This window comes from Aspergillus glaucus, assembly GCF_001890805.1.
Source record: "Aspergillus glaucus CBS 516.65 unplaced genomic scaffold ASPGLscaffold_4, whole genome shotgun sequence".
Classification (NCBI taxonomy): domain Eukaryota; kingdom Fungi; phylum Ascomycota; class Eurotiomycetes; order Eurotiales; family Aspergillaceae; genus Aspergillus; species Aspergillus glaucus.
The window spans coordinates 871,286-882,314 of NW_019170456.1; the positions used below are offsets into that span (position 1 = coordinate 871,286).

The window sequence follows — 11,029 nt, forward strand, 5'->3', positions numbered from 1 at the left end:
CCATTCTACAGTCATTCGTTGCAATTCGGTACTACGTGTTTGTATTTCTATCTGCGCCAGTACAGACGCATCGTTCCGTTTGGGAGGCCTTCTTTTTCCGTTTTCTTTCTTTCTTTCTTTTTTTCCTTCCAATAATTATTACATTACCAGGATACCGGTAGCCGCTTTCTATTTTCGGTCATCTGCTTTCTTCCTCTATTTGCTCTTAGGGTTACTTGCTTATCTGCTGGTGGTGGTCCTGTTTTCTATACTTTGATCAACCCTCACCTTTTCTCTCAGTCTATTCGAACCCCTGAATTTCGTTTGTCGGGTTGCTTCTGTTGAAAGGAAGGCTCAGGCAAATTTGCTTCCATGGTTTGGATATGTCGAACCCTACTGAACGGCCATGGTCCGAAGAGGAGAAGGTATGAACGATGCTCAAAGTACAGCAAGATGAATTGAACCGTTTCAGTGGACTGACCAAGAACAATAATCGATGTCCAGAAAGTCCTTCTCACGGAGATACTAAAGAAAGACGGGATACCTTCCAGATATCTAGTCAAATTGATATGTGACCTTAAGATCAATCCGGCCTGGTCGTACATTCCCCTTCCTCCAGGTACAGATTTCCTGGCACTCTTTTTGCGTCTTCCCTACCCATCAGTTTGCGTATCTACCCTGTCATGGCTTCATACAGGGGAATACTACAAAGACAAAGAAGATCTCGAGGACCAGACATAGACGGAATCTGTGTTTGCTAATTCAATGCCTCCAGGGAGGTCGCTCAACTCATGCCAGCTGGCATTCGGTCACATGTGCCAGCAGCATGTCCAGCAGCCTGTTCTGCCGCGCTCAGCTATGATCCCTGCTGCTTCACAACCTCAGCCACCGCACCCTGAATCCATAGCACCAGCAGTCGTGCGGAAACGGCCATGTCCCGGAATGGAACGGCCAATTGCACCACGCCCCTCTACTGTGCCATATGACCAAGGAACCAGCGCTTCCATTACATCTCCAAACATGAACGAGCCACCAAAGAAACGAGGGCGCCCAACCAAAGCAGAAGCGGAACGGAAAAGAGCAGAAGAGGAACGGAAGAAAGCAGCTGCAGAAGCCAAAGGGGAGAGGTATCCGCCTCCCAGGCGAAGGGGCTCAGGGAAATCCAAAGCCTCAACTGCAACTGTCCCCAACAGTCCGGCCGGATCGCTTGGGGCTACTGGCATTTCCTTTTCTCCCCGTGCCAATGCCCAGGGTTTCGAGGGGTTCAAACCTGAACCTCAAATCCACCATAGACCTCCCGCTGGACAACCGTTGGACCGGTCCGCTGGCTTTGGAGGAAATGAACAAAGACCAAGGGCTATGAGCGATCAGATTCTGAGACCGGTCAACAATACTACCAGCAGGGAACTTCCGCGACCAATGGAAGCAAGGCAGACTCTCCCATCGCCTCAAGAATTACAGTTGGGACATCCGGAACCGATGCCACGATTTAATCCTAGCCACCCACCCCTTGAACATTTCCATCCTGATCGAATCCCGCGGGCATTCGATACACCTCGACCTATGCTGGCAGAACCTGCCAGCAATAGGAGACCGGAGTATCGTATAATAGCGCCGGCACCGACCTTGGACCCAGCAACTGAGAAAACATCACGATGATGTGTCAGAGACGCGCGATGTGCAATGATGCAATGTGTGACTAGTATTTGTCAATCATGAGAAACGATACACGGCCATAAGTGAGGAGATGGGGATATAGTCTCTTAATGTATGATTAGGACTGATGAACTTGGCATGTCAAGTCTTACGGGACAACTTGGATATGATTTACGAATCCTAGGAAATAGATATTCATACCAGAAATACAGAATACAATTAGGATCATCATATTATTATATCTTTTTGAATGCATCGTCGTTCATCTCGTCATCCCATTTTTCGTGCCTTATTGCCTTGGGTTCTTCCATCGCTGCCTGCCCTGACTTCTGCCTACCAGTCTATATATACGCTGCTCGCTCTCTTCCTCTTCCTCTTTTTTTCTTCCTTCTTCCAACTATCTACTCATCCTAGAACAATTTTCTTTTCATCTATTCCCCATCTACTTTCATCATCTATTTTCATATTTTGCCATCTATCTTCGTCTATCTGCCATCTACTGCCATCTATTTATCATCTATTCTGTTCTTGGACACACACAGACCTCTTGAGGCACCCCATGGTTGGCGGCTGAGTAGGGTGCAGGGATGAGTTACGAAGTTACGAATTCACGAACACCCACACTCCCGTAGAACAGCACAAACTGGCCCTGGAGGGAGGCTGGTGATAATCATGGGCTAGCCAGTGGTCCCAACGAGTTGTCGCCTGCTGACTGACCGTGCTGGACCGCGAGGACTCTATCCTCGTAGGAAGGACTGGTTGGGCAGTAGGGCTGGGCCTGGGAAATCTGCTTCTGCCGTGTTGATGTGAGTGCTCTACCTATTTGATGGACTGACTGCTTAACTTGATTAGAGTATTCTAGATAAGCAACAGGCTCCATGGTCGGGTGGTTGGGCTGGGCCTGGGGGGAAAGCCACCGAGTTTTCCCGTTTTGACGTGATATCTGTCAAAGCATTCAGCCATTCATCCTCTTGATTTCAGGCCCTGGTAGGGTGGTTGGGATGGGCCTGGGACTAACTGACTAACTTTAACAAGGTCGCGTCGAGGTAAGTATCAAAACATGTTGATGGTGTCTTTTACTAATGTTGTATAGTGCCCACGGTACTCAACAAGCCCTGGTAGGGTGGTAGGGACGGACCTGGGGGGAAGACCACCGAGCTCCCCCGTTTTGACGTGATGCCAGTCAAATCATATAACCTATAGTTATTCAATATATACACGGCCCCGGTTGGGTGGCAGGGACGGGCCTGGGGAAATGGACTACCAAGTCCTTTCCATTTTGATTTATGTCATGAGTTTCCTTCATCTGGTTTCTGTTGATACGATGTACTAAGTGTTGCCTGGCAAATTCGTCTCGTCTCCGAACAGATCGGATATTCAACATTCAACCAATGTACATGGTGTTCATTACAGGGTTAGGGAAAAGAAGGTAATATGTACTGTTTCATATGTCAGATATTTTGATGAAGAGAGTACTGACCTCGAATAGGACGGTTATTCGAGTGTCTATTCAGCTCAACCGTCCCTTTCTGGCGAGCAACTTAGGCGAATAGGGGATGTGCCTTGCCTCGATCCGGATCATGATAGACAATCAATAATCAATCATTTTCTCTCTTTGGTTTGGCAGTTAAGTAGATAGCGTATAATTATCAAGCCAAGGTCATCCAGGATATACAGAATCCAGACAAATGCACGTCTGCTAGTTACGATTCTACATACACGAGTACCTTACGCGCACATCGAATGGCGCCATTATATTAAATATTGCTAGATCTCTCATACTTCTGATGAACAGCATATAGGGAAAAAGAATGGGGCAAAATATTGAATATTGATATTACATGCTCAGAAATGTATATACCAGTATATCTCACATCAAGTGATGTCAATCGCTATGCTACGAGCCGAACTTAGATTATTCATGCACGAAAGAAAAGAAGGCCAGCCAGCGCCAACTCAGCATAGCCAAGCCAACTCTAACTCCCTCTAACACGTCCCAGGAGACACCGCAGTTTGGCGCGGGGATTCTCAGGCGGTGAGGATGGGGTTTTCTTGTCGTTAGTTTCTGACGTGGGAGGTTCTGGCATTGCCTGATCTTGAGGCTGGGGTTCGGGTTGAGACTCGGGCTGAGGTTGCTGCTGCTGCCTCTGCTCCTCCAATTGCGTCCTGATCATCCCCACGGCAGATGTAAAACTAGACGACGGCGTGACCGCAACTTTCCCGCCGATGGGGACAGTCTGCGAAAGGGGTTGCTGGTTTCGCTGGTTTGGCTCAAAGCCGCCTTCGGGGTCTTGGACCAATCTCATTACTTCGTCTTTGCCATCTACCCGGCGGGTCAGGTACATCTTCGGTGCGGTGCCGCGGCGGGGAATGCTGTGCTTGCAGATGCGTTCGACTTCCTCGCGGTAGGCGTTTTCGTAGATGTCGAATTCGGCCGCGCCGGGGGATTCGCTGACGATGGGGACGTCGTCGACCTCGGTCATGGGGGTATCTTCAAGGTTGGCGGTTTCTGGCTCTTCGAAAATGGTGGCTGATTGGGAGTCGTCTGTGTCGTTGTGCGATGACCCTGTGTATGTTGAGGGGCCGATGAAGAGGTAGGGGAACTCTTCTTCCAGCGGATCTCGTGCATGGCCGCGTGTTCCCTCTATGCTTCGCTTGGTAGCGACCGAGTCTGTTCGTGATAATGGGGGAATCGAAGGAGATCCCGATCGGGACCAAGCTCCCTGAAAGTCATCCGTAGAGTCGGCCCGAAATCCTGAGCTACGTACCGAACCGGAATCCATTCTTCTTGGAAGAAATCTCGCAGCTGGTCCACCACGCTGCTGGTGGTATCCTTGCAATACATTTTCGCGCTCTGAAGGATCCCGATTGTATGTGTCCAGGCTCTGGCTCTTGCTCGTAATCGACATGCTGTTGCTCAACTCGAAGCTCTCGTCCGGCTCCATCTCCATGGGTGGCTCGACGAAATGCGCCTCGTATTCTTGGCCCAGAATACTCTGCATTGGAGTTTCTTCTTTGTTTGGATCTACCAGTCGCTTGAATTTCTTCACGGCTTTGATCTACTTTCTGTCAGCTTGCCTCAATGCAGTATATAAGCAGCTCATAACCCACCACAGCAAGAATGTGTCCCACGGTCCTCGTGATGGCCGAGTTCATTTCTTCTTCTGTTGGAGGCTCAATTATTTCTGCCGTATTTTCGCTCTCCGACAATAAAGGATCGAGTCCATTCTTCGTCACCCATGGGTGTCCCTAATGTAACAGGTAAGCCCTATGCTTTTGCGAGTCTGGCCTGATGTCGAACTCACCCGAAGCTCACTCATCGTAATCCTCTTTGCTGGATCCTTCTCCAATAGCCGATGCATCAGATCTCTGAAGCTTTCATCGGTCTCCCCTTCACATACGACATCATCATTCCTGATGGCCTCATAGAGATCGAAGATGCTTCCCTTCTCAAAAGGCAGCCTGCCATATCGAAGACAGTACAAAGTTACACCCATGGACCATATGTCTGTCGCTTTGCCCGAAACATCTCCGTGTTTCACGACGCATAGCTCTGGCGGAAGAAATGCTGGCGAGCCAGCAGACTTTGCAGTGAACATGTCTGAATCTTTCTCGAACATCTCGGACACCCCAAAGTCGACAATTTTGAGTACATCATCGGTTGTCACGAGGCAGTTGTCCGGTTTGATATCTCGGTGTACAATGCCCTGCGCATGGAGATACTCAATTCCCAGAATCAAGTCGCGGAACCAACAGCGACAGCGTTCGTCATCATATGGATCAGCTCTCTCCTCCAGACTAACCTTCATGACCACGCCTTTCTTGCACATCTCCATGACCATATATAACGAGTCCTCTTTCGGGTCATCTAAGACTTCGATTAAAGATACCAGATTGTTGTGATTCAGCTTCTTCATAATGGCAATCTCTGCTTTGATAAGATCAATGGCCTTTCCAGCAGATCCATCCCCCCTTCCTGGGGGTGGGCGATGGGCAGAGGAGTTGAAGCCTGACCCCGAGCGTTGTGGGCCTCGAGGCCTCCTGAGAAGATGGGATTGAGCACGTCTCCTAAGCCGTGACTTTGAGAACTCTTTGACGGCCTGACTCGGAATATCTGTCAGCCAAACAGAGCACTCTGTAGTTTGGTTTTCGAATAGCCCTCACATATCCATTGCCATATTGATCCGCCGCTAGATGTACAGACCCGAAAGAGCCTCTACCAATTTCCTGTTTTATCAGGTATTGGTTGATGCGATGCTCAGCGGTACCGTCATCCTGACTGGTGGTATACTCCGAACGAGCGTTGAGCGTTTCCTGTTCGTTTGACACAGTCAGTTGACCGACGGCGATGACAAGATCTCCCATAATAGTGCACAAACCTTTACTTGACGTCTAACCATCGGATTGCGACGGTGGTGTCTCTGTAGGCCTTCATGTGATGATGGGGTCGATCTGGACAGTAAGCATATCAGGTTAGCGGTCAACCCCAACGCATATCAATCATATGAGACCAGCGATGAAAAGTCTTCTGAGGGCTGCAGACATACGCATAACGAGCTGGCGTTGAGCGCTGAAAGGCCGAACGGTCATTCAAGTTGCCGACGAGGGGAGACTCCGAACGATCATCGGGCAAAGTTGCGTCCACATTTTCGGTTGCCATTGAACTGAGCGATGACCGAGACAGCTGGAAATTGAGACCAAAAGAGCGACTATCAGATGGTGGAGGAATATATCAAATGTCTTTTTTTGGCGGCAATCTCAGAAAACGACTGCGAGTAAGGCCGAATGTGGGGAAGAAATAGTGATATGGTAAGATGACAGCAAACTACTGCCGCTGTCAGAGGGAACGTGGACGGTTTGAAATGCAAAAGAGACAGAATAGGAATGCAAGTAATAATATAAGTACAATTCTATTATATGCTATAAGCACAAATATGCAGCTCTCATGATGGCGCTGCGCTGTCTTTCTTATTTGCGGTCGGGGATTTCTTTTCGTTTTGACGGCTGCTAAGAATAGCGGCATCACTAATGCTATGGCTATCGATAACCGTCTCACCGCCTGCCCCCTATACAGATCTGCTTGTTGCTTCTCTGGACCTCCAGGGGTTGTTGAACTCATTGTCGTGTCGTTTGCGCCAGCAGTTCAGGCACCATGGTGGTCTATTCGTTCTACATTTTTGATCGTCACGGTATGCTTCCTTCCATCGGGAGATATGATTTGTTGCTGAATATTGATTGTTCTAACAGCCGAGTGCATTTACAAACGACGCTGGCTCCCTCGTCCAGTCTCGATCACAAGCAAATCTTCCCGACCAGCGTCCGATCTCTCAATTCAGGGCGCCGGAGGTTCGCCAGCGTTGTTTGGAGAGTCTGCGCGGACAACAGATGACGATGCGAAGCTCATTTTTGGCACAGTCTTCTCCCTACGGAACATGGCCCGCAAGCTAGGCGGAGAGGATGACAAGTAAGACCCCTTCCCCTTAGACCCCTTTTCATTGTGACAGGTGACTGACGGTACGATCGCTTTTTGTGTGCAGTTTTGTGTCCTACCGTACAAATCAATACAAGCTTCACTATTTCGAGACGCCGACGAATATCAAGTTCGTGATGCTCACGGATCTCAAGAGCCCAAGCATGCGACTCGCGTTGGAGCAGATTTACATCAATCTTTACGTCGAATATGGTATGTGATGGAGGGTACATACTTTGAACTCTGGTCCTGACTGGAATCTTTCAACAGTGGTCAAGAATCCGTTGTCCCCGGTGGAACACCCTGGTGGTGTGGGAGTCAACAATGAGCTTTTTGAAGAGTCCTTGGAACAGTTCGTGGTATGTAATCACCTGCGATATTGAATGTGTTGTTTCTAACGCGTGGACAGACTCGGGTTCTGACATAGGCCTGTGAATGAACATATACCTCTCTGTTCTAATATTACGACTGGACGATGAATATGATACTATCCTCTGGCCTATTCCCATTGGCGCCTTGGACCGGCGATGTCAAAATTATTGAAGATGAACGCTCCGACCATGTCCCTTGGGCATAAACTGGGATCGTTTGTATGATCGTGTCATGTGGATGATCCCAGTCATTGCGCTACTAGACGCGCAAACAACCATTGGTTCAAGACAGGGACAAGCATATTCTAATGACGCCAAACGCGTTGGAAGACTGAACCAAGAAGTCATCCCTGCGCTTGGGCGCAGTCTAAGTCACCATTGACAATTAAACCGGCTGCCTGATAGTCTTCTCGGTTGCATTGCCCGGAAAAGGTATCCTGAGCGTGTTCTCTTTCCCGGTGCCGAATCAGAGCAAGCGATTGGACATGGACAAGGTGCGTCGTGCAATATATAAGCTGCACAGGAGCGGTTCGGGATGCAGTGGACAGATGCAGTACAACCAAGCCGGAAAGAACGGATACAACCAGACATTTATTGTATAGGATAGCACAACAATACAGAGGACATTCTAGCATTTCTATTATCAATCCTAACAGCGTAGTTATGGTTGAGTCGACATATATTCAGTATAACAGCACACTCTATATGCAAGTCAAAGCTTGACCGCGCAACGGCAGCGGATGATTCGTTTTGAGTGATGGATGAGGTGGATAAGGATAAGCAGAGGCAGGGCTTGGCCCTGTACAAGTCCCCTTTACAGGCTATGGATCCATCCAGCCGATCCAATCGTCTCGTTTCAAATGTTTTAATGAGCATGAGCACGAGCGCAGAGGAGTACAGAGGCGCCTGCTGAATTGTCCAGTATTGGATGCCCAAAGATTCTATTTGCTACGGGAACTCTCAGTAGAGGAGAAGGTATACGAGGGTAACTGGCGGTCAGCAGTCATGCCGTGAGTTTGTTTTTGTCTTGGACCGATCAATAAAACGATCAAATCAAGCCAACCCGTGTCCAGCCGATGGTGCGTGGTTGGAAGAATGTATCGGGTTACTTTTTTTCTTATGCACAATTCCTGCCGCGAGCTGACCTGGCTGGAAATAATGAAAGATACACACACACCATCCACACACATACCCACATAGTGCACACTTACAGTACGGACCGCACCATGTGTTGCAGACCCGACACCGGGGGACAATCCTTATTAAGCAGGCTCGCGGGTTATCATTGGAGAATGTAAAAAATCCCTCGTTAGTGGAGGCTTCCGAGGTTTGTTACGTCAGGGCCAGATTGGTTGCTTCCCGGAGAGGCAGGTGGTGTATAGACAGTATTGTACTCCGTATGAAGTAGAGTATTATTGGAGGCTAGCACCCCGTACAGAATTCTCCGCATTAGCATGAGCTATGGAGATAGTAGTACATACTTTGGCTAGAGTACGATTAGCTTGCTTTTGTTCCGAGAGGAGGACTTGAGATTCTGACGTTGTGAAAAACTAGCTGGCTGAAGATCATGCATCCATCGTACATAATAATACATGCTACAAGTACATAAATATGTACAACACAGACGAGAGCTTCAAGGTAAAGCTTTGATAGGCCTGTGCAGGACCTCGCTTGTCGTCTGTGCCATGTATTGGTACTTAGTACGAGAACACGGCAATGTTAAATGCCCTACCCTAACGAGTCCTAACGAGTACACTGTACACATACATACATACACTCGCAGACACACTGACCCACGGGATCCACGAGAAACCCCGATTGGGATCGATGCATACGGGTCATACAACGTAGTAATAAAATTGGATAAAAAATGAAAAAAAAAAAAAAAAAAAAGCGAAAGAGAGGGAGCTATGATCTGACCGCAAGCGCTCCGAAGTAAAGGTATTTTGTATTTGTATGTTAGTGGATGAAGTGTTTTCTTGGCCTTTGGTTTGGGAGGGGTGAATTGTAGCCAAGGCATGCCTTAATCAACTTTATCATTGGAGTTCAGATACACTATTGAGAGGGTACGTACGCTGTACCAAAACTGACTGCCGACATTTCGTCCGGGTGCGGGAAAGACTAATGATCGGAACACCGTTAGCCCGCGTGGTAGACAGAAGACTCTTTTCTTTACCAGAGTACAGAGTACGAGTAGTAAGTAGTAATATCACTCTCGGCGGATCCCGTTACCCCTCAGTGAGTGAGCAAGATGTGCCATCACGGCATGTGAGAATCAAACATGTTATCTACAAAAGATGATTGATTGATCAGTCAAACAGCCAAGAAAGCTTCGCTCGGAATGAGCCACTGCAAAGACTGGATGCTGCCATAGTGTGTGCAATAAGGGCCCAGGGTGCGGGGATGCACAGCCTCAACAACCATCGGGGATGGCACTACGTCACCGCTGGTGAGGGGGAATTTGAAACCTTAGTCAGCATGAGGGAGGAGTGTTCCAGGGAACAAATCAATCAAAGTGTCTATAGTACGTGGTAGAATGGATTGGACCTGATAATCATAATAGCAATCTTTTTATATTGCAAGGGTACTATGTACGTACTACTCCGTCGAGATATCGCGAAGGATCAAGGTGAAACGATTGAGTAAGTTTGATGCAAACAAAGCGGTCTCGAATCATGCGCCACAGTTCAATTCATTCAATTCATGGATAGCATTCATATGATTCTTGATCATGGTGTTGGGTGTTTCTACAGAGTAATAACATTACATACAATATTCTTGACATGCAGGATACCGTCATCCATGATCCATCGTTTAATATTTTAGCCTGCATAAATGGCCCATAGACGTGTCCGGTAATTTACCATACGGCGTGACACACACCGGGAAAGGGAGGCGGTCACAATGCGGCGCGGCGAGGCAAAGGGAACAATCATGCTGATTTCATTCATTATTTTCTGCCGCTTCTCTTTTCTTCTTCCCTAAACGGAAAAAAGCCTCAGGTTTTTTTAGCTGGTGTCCACAATACTCCGTCCAAGTTACGAGTACGTACGCTTACACCATGGGGTGTGTGGTAGTAAAAGGGCCGTGGCCGTACTTGTAGTCACTGCAACTAGTCCTAGTTCAGCATATCCGAGTCTCTTACTGTAGTATATCGGTTCAACTTGTTATTTCAACCTTGCCTCCCCAGGCAGCGTCATTCTCTTTTCTCTCTCTTCCCTTTCTCTTCTTCTACTTTTTCATCTTCCTCTCTTCTTGGACTCTTTACTCGTTCTCGCTCCCTCACATTCATCGCCCTGTCTGGATCTCTGCAACAATTCTGCGGTCTTCCCCGGTCAGTTACCGTCTCGTCTGGGCATTCCGTGCCTCGCTACGCGGTACTCCCCTATTTTTCTTATTCCTTTAAAGTCTGCGATTGCTGCTAGTATTTATTGAATACTACGGATCTTATTTCGTTGACGTTTTTTTTCGAATTTTTTTTTTTTTTTTTTTTTTTTTTTTTTTTTTTTTTTTTTTTATTTCAATTTCGGACAACATGGGCGCCCCTGTCGAA

The 11,029-nt window shown here is 47.8% G+C and overlaps 3 protein-coding genes across 3 annotated transcripts; 2 read left to right on the plus strand and 1 right to left on the minus strand.

The window, feature by feature from the left end:
• Positions 1–362: 362 nt before the first annotated feature.
• Positions 363–1,638, plus strand: ASPGLDRAFT_119661 (putative AT DNA binding protein; the record flags this gene model as incomplete). Its single annotated transcript, XM_022540079.1, has 3 exons — positions 363–404; positions 484–598; positions 755–1,638. 3 exons carry the CDS (start codon positions 363–365, stop codon positions 1,636–1,638), a joined length of 1,041 nt encoding a protein of 346 aa, XP_022403908.1.
• Positions 1,639–3,447: 1,809 nt separating this feature from the next.
• ASPGLDRAFT_43735 (putative calcium/calmodulin dependent protein kinase) lies at positions 3,448–6,597 on the minus strand. Its single transcript, XM_022545876.1, has 6 exons — positions 6,183–6,597; positions 6,015–6,087; positions 5,800–5,949; positions 4,941–5,735; positions 4,747–4,884; positions 3,448–4,694 (listed from the first exon to the last, which is right to left on the minus strand). Exons 1-6 carry the CDS (start codon positions 6,293–6,295, stop codon positions 3,612–3,614), a joined length of 2,352 nt encoding a protein of 783 aa, XP_022403909.1. The 5' UTR covers positions 6,296–6,597; the 3' UTR covers positions 3,448–3,611.
• Positions 6,598–6,787: 190 nt separating this feature from the next.
• ASPGLDRAFT_32948 (TRAPP subunit BET5) lies at positions 6,788–7,532 on the plus strand (the record flags this gene model as incomplete). The annotated part of the gene is made up of 5 exons (XM_022544239.1): positions 6,788–6,824; positions 6,883–7,099; positions 7,173–7,318; positions 7,376–7,464; positions 7,515–7,532. The coding sequence occupies 5 exons, from the start codon at positions 6,788–6,790 to the stop codon at positions 7,530–7,532; spliced, it is 507 nt and encodes a 168-aa protein (XP_022403910.1).
• Between the last annotated feature and the right edge of the window lie 3,497 nt (positions 7,533–11,029).